Source organism: Chelonia mydas, chromosome 5 (assembly GCF_015237465.2).
Source record: "Chelonia mydas isolate rCheMyd1 chromosome 5, rCheMyd1.pri.v2, whole genome shotgun sequence".
NCBI classification, from domain to species: domain Eukaryota; kingdom Metazoa; phylum Chordata; order Testudines; family Cheloniidae; genus Chelonia; species Chelonia mydas.
This window is the reverse complement of record NC_051245.2, coordinates 58,984,145-59,005,853: the sequence shown is the minus strand read 5'-3', so window position 1 is coordinate 59,005,853 and position 21,709 is coordinate 58,984,145. Positions and strand designations below refer to the sequence as shown.

General features: G+C 38.8%; 1 protein-coding gene across 11 annotated transcripts in view; it reads left to right on the top strand.

The window, feature by feature from the left end:
• Positions 1-21,709, top strand: part of KIAA0825 (KIAA0825 ortholog) — a 406,839-nt gene that overhangs the window by 132,670 nt on the left and 252,460 nt on the right. For all 11 annotated transcript variants that reach the window (XM_037903240.2, XM_037903239.2, XM_043546230.1 and 8 more), the window contains one exon: positions 20,544-20,714. In XM_037903240.2, the coding sequence (XP_037759168.1) occupies positions 20,544-20,714 (171 nt within the window). The remainder of the gene's footprint in view (positions 1-20,543; positions 20,715-21,709) is intronic.

The window sequence follows — 21,709 nt, the reverse complement described above, 5'->3', positions numbered from 1 at the left end:
GTGTCAAAGGCTTTTGGGCACCTCTATAAGAAAACTACGGATTGTCTTGTTTGTTTGTTTTTTGTCAGGGACTGTTTTGATCTCAGCTGCTGTAGTTTATTACCAAGAACACAAAAAAATAAGCTAACAAATTCTGTTTCATGCAGAAGTGTAGAAACTTTAATATTGTCTAAATATGTCTCCACACTAAGCAGCATAGACATAAGCATATAAAGTAATTTTAAAAGTTTGGGTTTTACCATGTATAGCATATTTTCAGCAAGCCTTTCTTTGAGGTATGGGGAGAAGAACATAACCTAACTAGAGTGATTGTTTGTAGGGCACCTAGCAGCATCTGTAGGAGCAGTGCTACAGGAGGCTACACAAAACCAGTAGGACTGTTGGAATGAATAGGGCATATGTGCAAAGGGCCCTTGCATCTTAAGGACCTCCAAACATCCATATAGTGTGTGGTGGTCCATGAGTGTAGGAAGCTGGATCCCCAATGACTTATATAGGAGGCATGAGCAAATCATATCTTTTCCAAAAGGGAAAAATTAGGAAGAAAAAAGCTGTGAATTAAAACTCTTGCTATTTCTGTTTTCCTGTGGGTGGTTAACCTGTATGGGGAAGCATACAGGGCATTAGTGAGGATTAAGTTGTGTGGTACTATAGCTTGATTATAAACTTCTGGGTTTTTAAATATCAGAAAATGTGTTTATTAATTTATTTTTCAAATTCAACCATTAATACTTTAAACCAATCAGTGTTCCAAAGCACTTGAGTATATACACAACTTTAAGCATATGAGCAGTTCCACTCGCTTCAATGAGATTCAACGCTTTTCTGAACTGGACTGAGCTAAACAAGTGACTTTTAGATAAAGCAATCAATTTCATGCAATAACAAAGAAAATGTTAAATACATAGCAGTAAAATGGTAATTTTCCATTGCATCGGTAAATCGGATGCTTAGTTTCCTTTATTCATGTATCTTAATTTTTGTACTGGTAGGTGAATTAACATTCAGATTCAGACTCTTCAACAGGTAATATTTAGCATCCATTTAATGAATGGGGCACAAAGCATTGGTTGATCGATGTAATAGGAAAACAATAGGTGCACAAAGTCTGATGCTGATTTCTGCATCTGTCTTTGTTCCTTGGAAAATGTATAGGATTTTGACAGCAGAAAACAAATCCCATTACCTAGGGAGAACAAAATAGTGACTAATTGTCTTTGCATTTAATGCAGGAAATAATGTGTTTTTTGGGCTCTTTGTCACATATTATTTATTCCAGTGGTTCTCAAACTTTTGTACTGGTGACCCCTTTCACATAGCAAGCCTCTGAGTGTAACCCCCGTCTTATAAATTAAAAACACTTTTTAAAATATATTTAACACCATTATAAATGCTGGAAGCAAAGTGGGGTTTGGGGTGGAGGCTGACCGCTCGTGACCCCTCATGTAATAACCTCGTGACCCCCTGAGAGATCCCGAATCCCAATTGAGAACTTTTTATTCTTATCCTTGGAAGTAGTGTATTTGATTTTTACCACACAGTTATCTGAAATGAAAATAATGTGTAATTCTGAGAGGAAAATAAAACCATCTGTTTTAATATACAGAGTTGAAGTTTATAAACAAAAAAAGAAATATTCTCTTAAAGGCCACATGAACATAATACCCTCGAACCACAAGTGTGTTTCTAGTGGGAGTGCAACATTTCCTTAAAGATTACAAAAGCATTAATCTTGTTACTTTTTAAGCTTGTAGTAGGGGGTAAAATAACAGTAGTTAAATTACTGAAATCTCAGTAGAACTGGCAGAATTTCAAAGCTGGTAGCATGCCTGAATTCCTTCCTGCTTTTTGGAGCTGTTGCTTCAAATCACTTATTAAGCACATAATGTGAAGACTGACAGTGGAATCTCATTACTGACCCCTTGCCATAACAAAAAGATATCTATGTTATTGTTCTTATTACTGTTATATTTGTTTTGATTTACTTGAAAAAATTATAGGGGATATAGCTAATTTGAATTCAAAATTATTTGCACTGTGTAATTAGTGATGCAATTTTATTTTGCATGATGTATGCTATCCTTTTATGTAATGATGAAGATACTAAATTTTATGTCTGTCTTTCAAGCCCCTGAATCAGTTTTCTGAATTCTACAGATGTTGAAGGAGATATAATTTCAATTTGGGTATATATTTTTTTTGCTTTAAAATATCTACAGTTAGGAAACTAATTATCTTCCTCTAAATGCTTCCTCAGCACACCTGGGTTTTTTCCTAAGGGTGAAAAGAAGATTTAACTCACCATGCCCCCTAATTATTGCATTCTCCTCCCAAGTATAAAAGATTAAAGTGATTTACTCTTCAGTCTGAATTTTGCTTGAGTGATCAGAGGTCAGTTTGAGATTTATATACTGTAATACTCTTTAATAATAAGTGTGTGTGTGTGTGAGAGAAAGAGAGTGACAAAGAAGTTGAGATAGGATTATTAAATTAGGCTCTCTTTCTTTGGGAATATATAGTTATAAGAAGGAAACCATGTTGAACTATGAAAGATAAGAGAAGACAGACTTTAAAAAAGTTCCCCTAAAGAGGCTCCTATGGTATACTTGAAAAGAAAATTATTACATGATTCTTTTCAACAGGTATGTCTACCATCTCCTGAGCACAACTGAATTAGGTATTCCTTGCTGAGATACTGTTAAGATTTGGAACATTTGTTTATCCTCTCTATTACTATACATACATAGCATAGCAAATACGTCATTTTTAAAACGTAAATTCAATTTATTTTAGTCACAAAGTACTGCTGTCTTGAAAAAAATCACATTTATTTAAAATTGGGGGGCTTGACATCAACAAAAAGGATGTCATATGTTCAGTTAGCATATGCTTCTGTTTCTCACATTGACCGAAGTGTGCAAATGTAAAAATATGTTGTCTTTAATCAAGTGCTTTTAATACACAGTAAATTTATTTTTTTTTTAAATAAAGTTTTAGGTTTATTTTAAATCCTTTTTTATATTACTTGCTGATCTAACTACGGATGTCAGGAGCATAGTTCCATTGTTCCTTCTGTGTCTGACCTACAGAGGATATAGGTAGTGCAACAGCTGTCATGCTGAACTATTCCATTTTGAATGAATTTAACAGAGGATTGAGAAGAGATTGGCAGATTTGTTTTAAATGTGCATATTTTAAAGTAATTTAGAGTTCATTAAAGTAAGGGTATTAACTACTTTTGATTGTGACTTCTATTCAAATTACAGTTCACTATCATCAGCCTAATTTTTGGAATGATTTATAAGCCAAAATGGCCAAAATCCACCAGTTTTAGATGACATGATATTGATGAAATCATAAAGTGTGCCAAACCTGGTAGCACTGAGTTTTTCCTTCAGCAGAGACAGATTAGCTGCCATCTATTGTTCTCAATGAAAATGAAGCCATATACTTTCCTCTGTTAAGATGCCTTCTTTCAAAATGGCCTCTTCTAGTATTCTCAATGTGAGCAAAGTCTAAGTGCCTTCAGGGAGGATGGTGGCTTCCTGTAATCCCAAAAGGCAGAGAGGAGAATTTTGAAGAACAGGTGAATGGAGACAATGGCTATGTTTGCTAAGGGCACCATGTAGGCTTAGTCACACTGAGAACAATTGAAAATGGCAACATTTTGATACAGGGCAGTTCTTTATGGAATTCTCTGAAGCAGAACATTTTTTTTAGCTGCTGCTGAAGGAAACACTTTTAATTATGAAAAACAGCTGCAAAATATTACCACTCATACTTTAAAAAAAAACACACAAAACTCTGCAAATGCAGCTTATGCACAAGTTTTCAGATAGCTTTTAATATATGGATAATTAGAAGAATCAGTGTTATTCCATTAGTAAGATCGTTAAGAACAAAAATGATCTCACACTGGGTGCTAATTTTGTGAAAGACCCATTATTTTAATTAATAAACCAATTCATTGATTTACTTGTAAATTCTCAGAAAAATTCATTCTGTGCTCCAAGAGTAAGTGCTGTGAATTTTGGACATATAGCAAAGAGATTTGAATTCCCACAATCAGTGCACGCTCAACTCAATCTTAACAACACAGCTGTCATTTTTCTGTGTTGTATAAATTCTGTAATAATTATTATTAATAATAATTATTGAGCACTTTTCACTTTCCTAGTACTTTATAAATGTTTTCTAATCCTTTTAACAGGCCTATGAGATAGGTAGTATTATCTTCATTTTATAAATAAAACTGATACACAAAGTTAGCATCAGAGCCATGATTAGCACTCCTTGCTCCTAGTCCAGTATATATAGCACTGGACTATACTTCAGTTTTTATGAACATTTTATCTTGATAGATTTCTACACTGAATGCCAACAAAGGACTCCTAAACATTAAATATCTAATGTGGAATTAGCTTTCATGAATGAAAAGAAAATCTTACTGCATTTTATTGAGAAGACATTATGGAGTAGAGTTGATTAAAGCTTCGTGTTTAGCAAATATCTTTCAAGAGACTTGTGTAGTCTTTACTGATGTTGTTTATAGTTGGCAGTGACTTCTCTCTTTCTGTGTCAGACATGCTCTTCTAATTAAACATATGCAAATATATATATACTTTCCATGTTTGTAGATAAGTTGAAATCCTCACTTCACTAGGATCTTGTGACTTATACACAGTAAGGATGTACGGAATAAGGAATTATAAAAGTCACACATCTAGGCTGATGAGTAATAAGCAAATATATGCTTCTTCAGATCTGTGGCCATTTTTAAAAGAAATGACATAAGGATAAAAAATAAGCACAGTGTATTCTTTACAGTCAGAAATTGGTGCGGGGGGGTGAGTGTGTTTCTTTTTATGAGATTTTGCTGTCATCCCAAGGTTTCAGTGGAACTAAAGAGAACTGAAAAGTGGCCAGGTGTTTTTAAAAAAATGTAAACACTCTGATAACTGTTTGCGTCCATGTGGTTTCCTCTACTGCGCTGATAGTTCTTTATGGTTCTGTCAGTTTCAATCAGCAGAGAGTACATGTGATCAGTATATCTGATAAACTTGTCAATGGCTTTTTAAAGCAGGATTCCCCAACCTATTCTATTCAGCACCCTCCACCCTTTATCATTTGAAATATAATCTTGATAAGACAGAGATATGTCACCGGCAGCTGTGTATAGCCAGGTCAGACTACAACTAATTTGTGCAGGAAAAAATTAAATCAGGAGGTAAATTATTTCATGATTGCTCATTCCCAACAGAGTTGAGCATCATTCTGAAGAAAATATCAAATAATTGGTTTCAGGCCATGTCAGACACATGCAATTCCCTTCACTAATGGCTGTGCGAGGTAGCACTAGGCCTCAGGGGTCACTGAAGAACTAGAAATAGCTTAGTGCCAGGCAGAGCAGCAAAGAGACAGAGCACACAGGAAATGAAGTGGCAATAAGTGTAATCCATAGGGGAAATGTGCTTCACTTGGAGTTTAATATATCATCTCAGACTCTGGCAGTAAGCCATGCAACAATTGTTTACCTTTTTGTCAGCATCTGCATCTGTTCTGTTTTGTAAACAGCACTTAACTCTCAGTCTGTAAATGCTGGAATCAATAACAACTGTTAAGGGATTTCCTTTCTTTTTTTCATATTCCATAACAAATGCACACTACAAACAATGTTTGCCTTAGATAAACAAGGAACAGACATTAACAGGGTCAAAGGGATTTAGTTGGGAACATTTTATTGCTTCTTGGGTTTGCAGTAATTATATCTGTGTAATTTGAATGTATCTTGTAACCTATCCAAATTAAACTGTAAAAAAAAATGCTAGTATGCAGTAATGAAGATGATTTTTATAATTATCTTAAGTACCGTGTATAGAAAACTGCCTGCACTGTTTGTAATAATTTAGTTCTATGTAATATTCTGCATTACAGCTGCTGTGAAGAAATATTAAGTTGCCTTTTTGCAGTTTTATGAAATTAGTGATTATATCCAGCAACACTATTTTTTTAAACCTACAGTTATTAAAAAAAATTATACACCACAGTGCAACATAAGAAGAGACTAGGATCTATGAAACTGAATATATCATTACTAAATGCAAGTGAAAGAATAATGCAGTTTATATACTAGCTGGGTTTAGGAGAGTGTGCCGATGAATACTGTCATAAATGCTAGATTGTTATAATAGTTATAGCATCACTTAAAAGTTAATATCACTGAGAGCAGAGGAACACATTGTTAAAGCGATTTATACATGTATCTTCCTGTGCACTTCTTTTAAAATTTACCCCTTAAAATTGCTACCAATAAGTTGAGGTTCTCTTGCTTTATTAAGCTACTTCATTTCAGTTTTTGGCAAAACATTAGTTCCGTTTATGAAATTGCTTGATTTTTTGTTTTTAGGCTGAAGTTACATTTTAGCTCTTTTACTGTTTTTAATGTTCTTCCTCTTCCTCTACCTTGTGAGATCCTTCCCCTCCCCCCTACTTTAGCCCTTTTATGGTCCCCTTGAAGAACAATTGTCATCAAGGGCCATCAAATGTGGAATCAGCCTTCATGAATGAAAACATATTTTACTTTATTAGGAAGCCACTGCTTATCTTTTTCTGCCCAGTATTGTATTGATTATCCTTTTTGGTGACATCTCCCCTCCACACACATCTATCTGTTGTGCTCAGGCAGGTTTTGTATGTCACCAGGTACTGTGTTAGCCCCTCTCTCTTATGATCTTGTATGAAACTTTCTTCCCTTTCGCTGTTCAGATACAAGAAAAGTTAGAGAACCCAAAATTATTCATTTTACATTCTTTTAAACAATCCAAGGTTTTACTTACCTTGCATGTCACTTTGCTGAAAAATGAGGGACAGCTTAAAAGTAAATCCCAGAAACCTATTCAACAAGGCTGATACTGAAGTTGGAAGCCTACTGTCAATGGATCTAGAAGCAGTGCTTGTAACAGAAGTCTAGCACATTTGCAAGGGAAAACCCCACACTACACCCTCTCCCCTCCTTCCCACCCAACCCCATGTGTGGCTGCTGTGAAGAGAGAACTTCTCTTTCATCTGCAAAGAGAAGTATAGAAAGCTTCACTGTCTCCTCTCCAGTATAGAACAGTCCTGAAAATTCATTCATCCTCATGTCACCTGGCTCAGATGTGGCAAGGAAGAAAGAATAGGTGGTGATTCATTTTGCATAACCTTCTATACATATTCCTAGGTACTTTATTTCACGATCTACTTAATATACTAGTATTAGGCAGAACATGAGCACACCTCTGATCTGTGCTCTGTCTTCTCCTCTACGGGATAGGCAGAACAAATGGAACACCAATTAGCGGGTGTAAACTGTTAATTCAGATCTAATAAATCATTATTTCTCATGTCTCTGACTCTTGAGACAGTAAGGTCTAATCCTGGTAAGTAGTAAAATAAATGCAAAAATATTGATATTTTTAAATATTTGGGAGGTGTTCAGATATTATGGTGATAATGGTAGTAGACAGTTACCTAGTTAGAGAATAGGATTTCTGTATTTTGCTTTGTACTCCTTTGAAACTTGACTTACTGAGGTATCTATAATACATATGCTGTTTTAGAATTAATAAAGGCATTTCTAAACTTCGTCTGTGGTGCAATAGGATTTTTAATTTCATACTTTTTTCTTATTTCTAATGAGAGAGCTCCGACTTGATCTTGAACATTGTTCTTCAAGACATTTCCACCTTGACATGCAAAAGAAATAAGAGGATTAAAAACTGAGATTCATAATTTGAAAGATGTTGTAGGAAATGCTGTATATTAACCTTGAAGTGTGGATGGCATATGTTGACTATTATAAGGAGGATACTGCATTTTCCACTGTATGCATCCGATGAAGTGAGCTGTAGCTCACGAAAGCTTATGCTCAAATAAATTTGTTAGTCTCTAAGGTGCCACAAGTACTCCTTTTCTTGATGGGTCTTTAGTTTCCTCTATAATTTCTTTGGGTAAGGACAGACCTGCATTTTTTCTCTCTACATCAATAACTTTTTTTAATCCCTACATTAGGATTTACATGGAGTAAGATGAGTCTCTACACTGTATTCAGTTTAAATTATTCGGGGGAGGGAGGGTTATTTAATGTCCCCACCGATGTCACAAATCTTGGTCTCAGTTTTAATCACTTTGTGTCTCTTTCTTACTATATTGCTCTTGCATATTTAATTGATTTATTGTATATAAAAGTAAAGTTTCTGCAGATGTTGCTTTAAAAATATATAAATTGAAATAACTATATTTTTATATACATTAGCTTAATTTTATTAGTTTGTTGTTTACTAGTCATTCTCCTAGTTTGGACTACACTTTAATCAAATGTGATTGCATTAACCCTATATGAGAATTGAAAGACCACTTCCTTTCACAATTGTAAAACATCTACAACAATTATATATGTGGAACAATAATACTACAAACATAATACATTTTTTTAGCCTCTTTTAATGGAGTCTAGAATCTGGAAACAGGAGAGCTAGTGCAATGGTACAAATCTCTCAGTATGCCACAAGCAAGTGTTTTGTGGACCACCAGTGGTCCCTAGGACCACAGTATGAAAACTGCTGTGATAAACAATACCCTCTTTCAAACTTGAATCATAGTATTTCTGTTCTTTATTTAAGGTTGGAAAGGTGGTTTCTTTCTAAGCCTCTATTTTTTGGTGCTTACAACTTTCCTAATTATATATAGTTTATACTGAAATTGATTATATTTATTTTTAAGCCAAAATTATATTTATTTGGAAAGCCCAGTAAAGTTTATGTTGGCCATTTTTGTCGTATGAGAGTTTAGGATAAAATATTTTTCATGTTTGAAGACATTGTTGAGTCATGAGTTGTTTTTTTATTGTGTGTGTGTGTTCTTATTTTGGGGGGGGAGGTTCAGTCAATTAACTCAAAAATGTCTTCACTCTAAAACTTGTCACATAGGAATGAAGAATACATTTATGGCAGTACTTTTATCACATATTTCAGAGGACACAAGAATTCCATTCTTTCAGTGTTTACACAAAACACCCTTGCCCTTTGACTTTTGGGGATTTTTGTACATGACTACTGTAGAACCTCATTTGCACAATGAAGAACACGGCTTATCCTTTTCTACACAGGCTAATCAGTCATGGTCATTATTGTCACCGTAACCTAGTTGTTAAAAATTATGTTTAAATATGTTTGTTTCCTAAGGAATGCAAACCTCAGATGGATATGATGGTAAGAAATTGAACCATGTTCACTGAGAATTTTGAGAGCTACCAAGTTAAAATTTGGGCTTCATGACAGGCAAGGAGGAAGCAGGAGCTCAGATAATTAGAGTCAGTGGTTTCTCACACAAAGACAAGGGAATAGATATAATATGGCAAGGGTTCGCTTTTCTATTTCTTTGATGGAGGAGGTGGGAGTCACTGAACTTTCATAGCTTATTTAAAAGTGACCTGTAAAGGGGGGAAATGGTTTCTTTTTTTTTCCTGCTTAAATGATAACAGTAGAAGACCTGAAATGTTTTAAAACATACAGAAATAGTCCTTCAACACACACATTATGCTTGTTTTTTACATTAGAAATTCGTGTCTACCCTGTTTTTCCTGGAAGCCTTTATATGTACAGCTGGTGAACTAGTAGTTTTGTAACATCACAGACACCCTGGAAGAGGATCTTGGTTGAAACATCTTAGAAACAGTTGAAAGACAAGTTCTTTGTTAAATATTCAACACACTACTTCGTTTAGGGCCTGAAAAACCTCAAAATCCACATCCTTGGATTCCCTAAGATCTCGCGAAAAAATAGGTAAGAAAGAATTGAAATTCTTGATTTTTCTAAGGTTTTTAAAAAAACTGTCTTCGCTATTTTGTTGACACTCTTTATTGGAGATCTAAAGACGTGGATTTCTCAGCAATTGGATTTAGGGATAGATGTACTGAATTTGTAATGAAAGAGCTTCTCTTTCACTGACTCTCAAGAATTTCAGATCCATGAAGTTCAAATAATGTACATGCCCTCAGATTGTATCATCATCCCAGTGCCTACTGGAATGTCTTTTCAGAACAAAAAACGAATGGAGGGAGCTGCTGTGCTTAAGGCAAAGTGTTTTTTAAAAGGTTAATATAACTTCATTTGCTAAAATGACATCTAATATTGTGTGTTTGGTTATCCAGAAATATGTAGAAATATACATACAAAATTACTACATTAAAAGAATGATAAGGTTGCAGAGTCAAGCATGTAGAAGTTAAGACATGCTAGAGTTAAAGTTGCCCATGAAACCTTAACTTGGTTCCCTTTGCTCACATATATATTATGAGCTGTCAAATGTCATGCATTTGGTAGCTCTGTCACATCTACCTGCATTTCATCCAGGATCTTGCTTATCCAAGTAAATCGTGTGCGGCAACTGCCATCCTTCTGCCGGCAGTTGGAGGCCTGAACATAAGTTCCAGAATGGAGACAGCAATGATGGTGTCAGTGGCAAGTGGGAGGGGGGGACAAATGGAGATCTGAGAATGCAGGATTGAGTAGGGTGGAGCTGAAGAACAGTCTGAGAAGGATCTGAAGGGCAGTTCTAAAAAGGGGGATCTGAGAAGAGGGCGGGTTCTGCTTCAAGTGCTTGTTCATGTCAATTCCAATCAGGTGTGTGCACGTGCCGCGTGCGCGACAACCGGAAGATTTTTCTCCTAACGGTATCCATGGGGTCGGCCTGGGCGCCCTCTGGAGTCATGCCTTCATGGCACTCAATATAGTGCCGTGCTGGCCTGACCCTACCTCAGTTCCTTATTAGCACCTCTGACGGCTAGCTGGAACTCCCCGTTGCTCTTGCCTCAGCAAGTGCATGTTTTTCAGGATCATATGTATATAGTAGTTTAGTTAGTGTAGACAGGTTTCTCTCATAAGTTTCCTTTGGGGGTTTCCCACACACACACACGCTTTCCCCGGCTCCAGGTTATGCCGTGGTCCCTGGGCTTTAAGCCGTGCTCGGACTGAGGCGGGTTTATGCCAAGAAGTGACCTACACACTTCATGCTTGAAGTGTCTTGGGGAGAGTCACTTCAGGGACCATTGTAAAATCTGTAGAGAGTTTCGCCCATGGACCCTCAAGGACAGATAACAGCGCCACCGAGTTCTGCTTATGGAGGCAGCACTTCAGCCTCAGTCGGACCCCAGCACGGTGGACCTGGCCCCAAGCGCCGCCTCCTCAGTGTGCAGTGTTCCAGCACCATCAACGTGTGAGCCAGTGCAGAGGAAGGATTCCTCTAAGGACCCTCGACACCGCCACGGCTCCGCGCACAGTCAAGCACCAAACTCACTCCCCGGTGCCCCATAAAAGAAAGAAGGCCGACAGAGGGCACTCCTCGACCAGGTCTAAAGACCAGGTGGCCTGCAAGCCCCCGTCGGGCCTCTGTCAACTTCTGCCCTAGCAGGAATCCAGTTGAGTCCGGACCCGCACTGCTCGCCAGTCCGCCGCTACAAGGACCTACAGCTTCCCTCCATACCGGAAGCATTTGAGGCAGCATCAGACCTCTGGGCTCTGACAGCGCCACCCTCCATCCAAGGCAGGAGAGTTGCCAGCACCGATTCCTGGCCCAATCCACTCTGTGGGCAAGGATCACGGCCATCTCCAGAACCCAAAGCTCGAGTCGTTGCACCTCATGGCGTGGAAGCTCTGTGGCTAAACCCAGTAGAGCTTTCCTGTTCGGACCAGGTTAGATAAGTTACCCTGGCAGTAGGAAACCCTCCACCAGAATTACCTACCTTGCTAAGTGGAAGAGATTTTTAATCTGGTTGGCACAGCATCGTTCATCCCCGACATTCGCCTCTATTCCACTCATATTGGACTATCTTCTCCATCTCAAGCAGCAAGGACTGTCCATGTCATCAATAAGGGTTCACTTGGCCGGCATCTCTGCCTTCCATCCAGGCACAGAGGGCCAGTCAGTCTTCGCCAACCCTATGGTCAGCCGTTTCCTCAAAAGTCTTGACAGCCTATATCCACAAATTCGACAGCTGGTCCCAGCCTGGGACCTCAACCTGGTCCTTTCCAGACTGGCTTGGTCACCCTTCAAACCCTAGCAACATGCTTCCTGCTCTACCTCTCGTACAAGGTCATGTTTCTGGTAGCGATAACTGCAGCCAGGAGGGTTTCTGAGCAAAAGGCCCTAACACCAGAGCCTCCTTACCTGGTGTTCTATAAGGACCAGGTTCAGCTCAGGCCCCACCTGGCTTTCCTCCCAAAGGTTGTCTCCCATTTCTATCCTAAGCCACACTCAAGCGGTAGGGAGCAGAGGCTTCACTCTTGGTTGTCCACAGAGAGTTAGCCTTTTACATCAAGAGAACAAGGCCATTCCGAAAGTCTGTGCAACTTTTTGTAGCTGTGGCAGATTGAATGAAAGGTCTTTCAGTCTCTTCTCAACAAATTTCATTGTAGATCACGTGCTGCATCTGAGAGTGTTACAAACTGGCAGAGGTGCATGCCCTTCCACTCACTATGCACTCGACCAGGGCGCAAGCTTCTTCAGCAGTGTTCCTGGCGCAGGTTCCCACCCAGGGAATATGCAGAGTGGCGACATGGTCCTCCATACATACTTTCACCACACATTATGTGATCACCCAGCAAGCCAGAGATGATGCAGTCTTTGGTAGAGCGGTGCTCCAATCGGTGGACAACTCCGACCCTGCCTCCGTAGTTCAGGCTTGGGAGTCACCTGATTGGAATTGACATGAACAAGCACTCGAAGAAGAAAAATGGTTACTCACCTTCTGGTAACTGCTGTTCTTGAGATGTGTTATTCATGTTCATTCCAATACCCATCCTCCTGCCCCACTGTCAGAGTAGCTGGCAAGAAGGAACTGAGAAGGGGTCGGGTCGGCAGGGCACTATATTGAGCACCGTAAGGGCATGACTCCAGGGGGTGCCCAGGCTGACCCTACAGATACTGCTAGGGGAAAAATCTTCCGGCTGCACACCTGATTGGAATGGATATGAACAACACATCTCGAAGAACAACAGTTACGAGAAGGTGAGTAACTGTTTTCTCTGAAAAGGGACAGAGGAGAGTACAGAGCTAAAAAAGGATGAGTGAGTGTTGGGGGATTCTGAGACATGGGAAAAATATGAAAAACTCTCTTATGCACCGAACACTCAATGACCCCCAGGCTCTCACAGCCCCTCAGACTCAGGGTCTCGCTATCACCTTGTCACTAGAGGAAGTCCCAAGATCAGGGTGGGGTGAGTGTGTATATACAAAGCTTGCCCTGTTTTAGAAAAACAGACAACCTTATTCACTAGGATTGTTAAACAAGCCAGTGCCTTTCCCATTACTAAATCCATACCACAAAGTTAACCTTTAAAAAATGATAAGCAAATGATTTTCAAATACACAAATTACTACATTAAATTATTTTCATAAACACTGATGCCTGGAGCCACATAATCTAGGGACAAGGGTAAAAAAATACTGGGCATGCCTGGTTGTAAGACGTGTTCCTTGGTCTGCTTAGAGATGCTCATTTCAAAGTACTACAGCTCTTGGCTAAATGTGTCTTCTTGAATTGGGACTAAGTATCACTCCCTCAGGAGCACAGAGAAGAGCTCAAATCCCCAATCCTGGAGGGTCAGCTGGTCACACAGACTAGTTAAAAGTACCCTTGATGCCTTGGGTACAGTGGTCTTCCCCTTCGAGAGCTGTAATCTCCAACAAGAACACTGATGAGGCCCTTCACATATTAAAGGATTTATAAACTCCCTCATGATCCCTGGGCATTTACTCTGCACCTCCTAGGAGGAGACTGTATAAACCTCAGAACTAGCTGAGGCAGAGACCATTCTTTTCACACTGCTGTGGGCAATGTGTCAGACCCTCTGCCACTTCCTCTTCCACCATAGACCGTGCATCAACCTTTTGCCAGCAGATTTGATGGTGCAATTGATTGTTGCTCAGAATATCTGAGTTTAACTTCTTCCCCATTAGGAAACCATTTTCTTACTGAGAGGCATGAAATTAAATAATCTCAGACCAGTTAGTCCTGGAAACAGTAGATAAGGGGTTGCGATCCTTCCCTACCCATTCATACTTTCTTCCCCTTTTCTGTCTCTCTTCAAGGACATTTTTAATGAGATTTTGCTCAGAAAGGAAGTGGACTTCTTTCTGCAACTCAGAGCTGTGTAATTCAGGGGCACTGGGGTTTATTCTCATTATTTCCTAGTCCAAAATGCAAAAAGGGATTGCTGCCCTCACCTGGACCTCTGACAACTCAAATTTATCTGTCACTTCAAGTTCAGGATGGTGACTTTAGCATCTACCTGAGATCCTCAAGACTGGTTTATGGCTCTTGACTTGAAAGATGCCAGTTTCCATGCTGCAGTTCATCCATCCACAAGAAATGTTTCGGGTTCCTAGTGGGAAAGTCCTCATTACCAATACAGAGTGTTTCCCTTTGGCTGCTCCATGGTTCTGAGGGTTTTCACCAAGTACCTAACAGTCATGGAGGTACATCTGAGAAGGCAAGGGATTCAAATCTACCTTGATGACTGGCTGATTTGTGATCAGCAACCTCAGAAGGTGAACAACTCCGTGCAAGTAACCTTGGATCCATTTGCTGCTCTACACCTCAGAGTCAACAGAAGGAAGTACATTCTCATCCCTACTCAGATTGTAGTTGATAGGGGCCATACTAGCTTCCACAAGGGCAAAGGCCCACTTCCCACAGGACATATTCCTCACCATTCCATGCCTCACTGATCAGCTTCAGATCTACCCAAAGATCTCGATCGGGACTTGTCTCAGGATTATGAGGCACAAGATCTCCTACACCTATGAGGTGCAGTTTACCAGGCTTCACCTGTGCGCCATGTAAGGGTGATTGAGATCAATGTATCTACATGGCAGACACCACATAGACATTTTGGTCATGATTCCTCAGGAAGTCCTCTCCTAGTTAGAGAGATAGAAGGACTATATACACTTGTGCAGTGGAGTGCCATGCTCTCTCTCTTCCCAACAAGATGCTGGTGACAGTTGCATCAAGTAGGATGAGGTTTCATCTATGCCGCCTTAGGACTCAGAGCCTCTAGGAAGCAAATCTTCACATAAACACACTGGAGCTGAAAGCTGTTTAACTAGCAGGCACTGCTTTCCTTCTAGTACCCCTGCGTACCATAATACAGGAGCTGACAGACAACATCACAGCAGGATATTATATCAGCAAGCAAGGAGGGGCCATTCTGCTTGGAAGCAATCTGCTTTGGGGATTCGTGTATCAGTCACCAAGTTGCACATATGTCTCCACACCTCCCAGGTCTACAAAACACCTTAGGATACTCAAAAATAGACCTCTTTGCGTCAGCCCACAACAATAAGTGTTGTAGATTCTGCTCCAGAGGGGGAGCCAGCCCCAGCTCCCTGTAGGATGCCTTCCTGATCCCATGGTCACCAGGACTCATGTGTGCCAACCCTCCAATCTTTTTGATAATGAGGATCCTGTGAAAGATCAGACAGGATGCAGCCCTAATGATAACAACTCAGACAATTTTTTGTATTCAGACTTGATGAGCCTGTCAGCAGAATTTCAAATGCACTCGGATGTGATTATGAAAACAGAAAGCCAAGTCCTGCACTCACACCCAGCATTGCTCCATCTCATGGCTTGGATGCTAGGTTGCTGACATCCTCAGACACATCATTTGCAGACTTTAGTAGTTCACATTTTAGCTTGCAGTATAAAAGACTCCATTAGAATGACTTATGCAGCTAAGGAAGAGGCTCTCTGTTTGGCTGATGAAAAGAAATTATCTGTCTCCTTTGGAGGTGTGATAACTGCCATCTTGGATTACCTGCTAGCCCTAAAGCATTCAACTCTCTCCAACAGCTGCATAGTCATACATCTGGCAGCTAACTCTGCTCATCACGTCTAGATGAAAGCGATGCTGTCTTCCCTGACCCAACAGTGGCTAAGTTTCTCAAAGGATTCTTTCATGACTTCCCACCTGTTAGACACTCCATCTTCTTGGGACCTCAACATTTTTTTAATAGGATTGTTGGGACTTCCCTTTAAACCTTTGGCAACGTATGTCCATTAAGACTGCCTTCTTGTTGGCTATAACCTCAGCCAGATGGAGAGGCGACATCCAAGCCTTTATGGTGGGATAATCCGATACAGTGTTCCACAAAGACAAAGTGACTCTAAGGCTACGTTTACTGTTCAGTTAGAGATACCCATACTAGCTCTCACTGAGCTAGACTGCTAAAAATAAAGTGTAATTTTGGTAGAATGGGCAGTGGTAAGCAGTGGCACAGGCTAGTCGCCCTGAGAACAAACTTGCCTGGACCCCATGGATATTTATTTGGGGTGGATAGCTCATGCTGCTGCTCACCATTACCTGTGTTACCACAGATACACTCTTATTTTTAGGCACTAGCTTTATGAGAGCTAGCACAAATATGTCTACTTGAATGAGAATCTCACACACCCCAGCTCCAAGTATAGACATAGGCTTAGTCCTCACCCTAATTTCTTACCTAAAGTGGTCTCTGATTTTCTTCTCAACCAGATGATCCATCTATTAGTTTCCTTCCTCAAATCTGATATTACTTGGTGGGGAAGCAAAACTTCCCACCTTCAGTGTTGTCAGATCTTTCCTGCTTTCTGGACAGAACAAAGCCATTCAAGAATTCTCCTAGACTGTTTCTGTATTTGTTGACAGGATGAAAGGTCAACCAATATTCACCCTAAAGATGTTGAAATAGATCTTGGACTGTTAAACATGTTATACGGTAGACCATTTGGATTCACTTGGGCAGGTGAGGACCCATTCCACCGGAGATGTGTGCAACGCATCTTGAAGAACCACACTTACTATAGGGTGAATAACCATTGTTTCTGGTTCCCTAATCCACAGCATTCTTCTCCATTCATAGATTATAAAGCCAGAGGGGACCACAGTTATTATCTAGGCTGACCAGCTGTATAATAGAGGTCTGAGGAAGTCCTTGAATTAATTCCTCTTTGAACTAGAGCATAACCTTAAAACAAATCTGTGGCAAGTTGCTCTAATGATTGATTACGCTCACCGTTGAAAATTTTCACTTTATTTCCAGTCTGAATTTGCTTAGTTTCAACTTCCAGACATTGGATCCTTTTATACCTTCTTTGTCTGTTAGCTGTATCATATTCTTAGTCTCTGGTTTCATGTCCCTATCATAATGCTTGCTTCTATAATATGGAGCAGTAGGCAGCTACATTCTTAGTTTGTGTAAATAACATTTTCCTTCAGGTACAGGAATACTATCTTTTCCTCTCTGTTTTCTGATAATACTGAAGTGTCCCAATTAATTTAAGCCCCTTCTGCCACCTTGAAATACAGTTATATTAGTGATTAGGAAATTTACAAACATCTTCTTTCTACAGTTACGGTTTTGTTAAATACCATAGCAGAATCAGAGTGCCTGTAGAACATATTTAACCTCTAAACTCTAAAGAAAAAATGCTGGTTTTACAGTACAATATGCTGTGATCTGAAAAAGTATATAATATCGCTTCGCATATACACTACAGCTTAGCTTATTTTTTTAACGTTTTCTTCCACCTTTTTAATGGTTTGCAAGAACTTTGAACTCTGTCTTCAAAGTCCCGTTAAAATATATTTTAAATGCTCATTGAGATTGAAAAAAATGTTCAGAGTTCTCCTCTGAGAGTTTGGGAAGATATTTTGGAATAACATAATTGTATGGAATGTTTTGTAATTGTGTTGGCTTTTAGGAATTTGTTACTTCCTGCTCATTGAAGAGCTGAGGATGATGTGATATCAGGCACCTGAGGTATTGGCAGGTCTGGATTAAGGTAATCCAGGGCTATAAAAAGTTGTGACATGGGCCCTCTATAGCTCTGTCCCCAATCTGTGGCTCTGGCCCCTGCAGTGGCAATGATGCGGAGACCTCTCCCCTCCTCTGTAGACAGGGGCAGCAGTATGAAGCTCCCCCAGAGCAATATGTCTTGGACTTAATATCCCATTGAGATGCATGGTACAGTTCTCACTTCTGAGAGCTGTTGTTTCTGGCTGTCTGCAGACTCAGACATCATCACATTCGTTATACTCAGTTATACTTAGTTATACATTTTCAAGCAAGGATGAAATAAATTAGGGTTTCGGCATGTGTTCTGCTGGAAGCACAGACCTCTAAGAATGGCAATGTAGTGATGCAAATATTATCATCTGTTGTTTTGGGGGGAGGAGGGCATGAGGAGGAAGCAGCAGCACTACTAGCAATTGAAATACAAACATGATATTTCCTTTCATCCAACTCTTAAAAGTATAGGGGTGACTGTTAATGCCAAAACATTTATTCTGAATTTAGGGGGAGTTCAGATCTGGATATAAAATTCATAGCTCTGTTCTATTGCTATATAAGGGCCCAAAATTGGGCCACCAAATCCAAATACTCCCCAACTTTGGCACATTTGGATTCTCAGCTGAACTCCATGGCTAAGAACCATCTCTGCTTCAAAGGAATCTGCTACTCCTTTTAACTGAGCCTGCTGTGCTCTGATTGGTTGCTTCCCTGCAGCCTTTCTAGGCAGGTCTGGAGGATCCACTTTCACTGCTCCTTTCCTGGGCCAAGGTGTGGTAGGACCATGGGGGCTCAAAGGACCTGGTACACCCCATCATACACAGTTTTATCATTTTTTGAAATGTTACATTCCAAAAGTTATAAAATAAAAATATTAAATAATACTTTTTAAAAACATTTTAAAACATTTTTGTGATTGAGTAAACAAAATAAAAACCATCACACAGCCTTCTACAGTCTGGCTCCATGCTCAAGCAGGGTTCCCTGGTTGATGTGATGTGATTATATGTTTCAAGCTGTAACCATTGAAAATAAAATGTTCAATTTCTAGAAAAAATAACTGTTGTATGAGTGTAATGCTTGCTGATATTAGTTCACTGACAGCTTCCCTTGTTTTCAAACCCCACATATTTAGGGTTGTGGAGAGTTAGATTGATGTCTCTTTTCCATCAGATGTCATATTCATTAACTGTATTGTGCAAGCAGAGTGTTAAATTGAAAAGTTGACTTGCCAAGTGACAGTGTATTGATGTGATGTCCCAAACCATTAATATATGGTAAAAGGGTTTTTTTTAATTTGCTCAGTCAATTTTTTGGAACACAATGTTTTTGTGTGCAAAATACTGCTACAAATGTTTTCTGAATTAAAACTTTTAGCTGGAATGTTCCCCACCTGCATTAGCTAATGGCTAGTGAAATGTGGAGTTCCATAGTTACTTTGTAATATGACGTTTGTAAATGAGATATACCAAAGGAATATGAACTCTATTAACAAAAGCTGATTTTTTGTGTGATCACATTAATATAGGGACTGAACTTCCTGGTTTTTAGTTTTAGATAATATTGTCAGCACTAAAACATTATACCTTCTGGATGATATTACTATGTAAAATAAATATATGTTATAAAGCAAAATTGGCATATATCTTAAGGCCTTCTTGTGTGTTTTGTCATTGTTATGCTAAATAGCATTGCCAATTAGAGGCAGCATTTACTGTGGAGAAAACAAGAAAAGTTTAAAATATATTATTGTATGTAAGGTAAGAAATTACAAAAATAATTTTTATGTTTGCAAACAATGGTTGGGTTGCATGCATCATATATAACTTTATTTATAAAAACATTAATCTACAGAATGTGTGCATCTTAGTGAATTTTATTTTAGTTTGGAATCAAACCAGAGAAGGACAAAAAGAAAAAAGCAACCACGACAATCTGCAAAGATGTTTACTGAGTAACAATCTTGTTGTGGGTTATGATCAGCTCAGTGTTGATGGTTCTTTGATTATGGTATCTACCATAATCTGATTGATATAGGAGATTTATTATGTTGTATTTGTAATAATTTTAAAGGGTCATAATCAAGATCAAAGAGTAGAATACAATGAAATTTTGGTTGATGGAGGAATCAAGTTTTGAGGCAATTGAAGAAAACTGTCCAAAGATGGAAATAGGAGATTTCTCAGATGTGGCTGGTTTTATGTCACTTGCTCCTTTTCTTTCTCTCCCATCCCCTCAGATGTATGGTTTGGAAATGGGACAGGAGATGGGTGGAGCAGAAATGCAACTTGCTTTGGTGATCCTTGCCTGGCAAACTGATCCTGCAAGGAGACTTCTCTGACTGTTGTAATTTAGGGTAGCCTTTAGGTTTGTGCTTTGTTTGTTTCAACTCCCAGCCTACTCCAGGATTGGAGGATCAGAAAAGTAGTTTTACACACCTTTCTCCCCCATTTCCTTTGTGCACTGAGCGCATCTCCACTGGATTCAAGGATCTGATCCTTTAAAAAGGGAAGTTACACAGTTCAGACTATGATATTAGGTTATCTTGTGTCATAACAAATAATAAGACTGACTTTATACAGTGTATTTTCATATAATTTAATTTTATCATAAGCATATTTTACATAATATCTAAGAAATAAAATACATTTTATGACTTTTTGTTTGGACAGCTACCCAAGAATGCCTCAGAAAAGGAAGGAACTTCTGTTTAACATTGTATCAACTCAAATGTCTTTCTCAGCTTATAAAACTCTTTTTGTTTATGGAAGAAAGAATTGAAGAACTCTCTGCAGAAATTCTGTTGTTGCCTTGTTTCACTGAGAAGAACAAAAATGTTCAAGGTAATGTGTAATTTTCCTCACATACTGTTTTCTTTTCAGTTTGTAGAAAAGGATCACTTTGTATGAATTCCAAATTAAATTAAATTTGCAGGATTATGAAAATAAATTGCTGTATGTTTGCATTTTTCCTCCAATCTCCCACCATATAAACAAATATCTTGCAACATCTCATTAAATATGTATTTCAAATAATGTAGATGTACATTTAAATTGTAGATTTTGTGGGAAAGAATTGATACTTGTATGTAAAAGATGTGATTATATTATAATTATTTCTGATAATGGAGTGAAATACGCTGGTGTTGCCTAACAAACATTTTATATGTATATATATAAAAACAAAATATATGGCAATTTCCACTGCTGTGAATATTCCTGAGCTTGTTCCATGGAGGCTGCAATTTCAGTGGGGAAAAGCACTGAACTTTGAACATTAATTTTAGGTCAATGTAATGTGCATTTAAAATAGTTTTCATGTAAATGTAGTTGTTTTAATTTATAGCTTGATCCTGCAAACACTACTGAGTTGTTCCATTGACTTCAGTGGGACATCTCATAGCAATAAGCACTTTGCCCAGAAGTAAATATTTGCAGAATCAGGTCTTTATTTCCCTTTCTTTATTTTATTGCTGGACTGTCTCCAGAAATATCAGATGAAGAAAATGTGTAACCCTGCAAAATGGCAAATGAGATGAAGAAAATCCACCAGCTGAGAAAATGGTGTGCCTATAATATGTTCCCCTTCCCAGCTTCTTTACCTAATGCACTTAGGGTATGTCTACACTACGAAATTAGGTCAAATTTAAGAAGTCGATTTTTAGGACGCAATTTTATACAGTCGATTGTGTGTGTCCCCACTAAGCGCATTAAGTCGGCGAAGTGCATCCACAGTACTGTGGCTAGCATCGACTTTCGGAGTGTTGCACTGTGGGTAGCTATCCCACAGTTTCAGCAGTCTCCGCTGCCCATTGGAATTCTGGGTTGACTTCCCAATG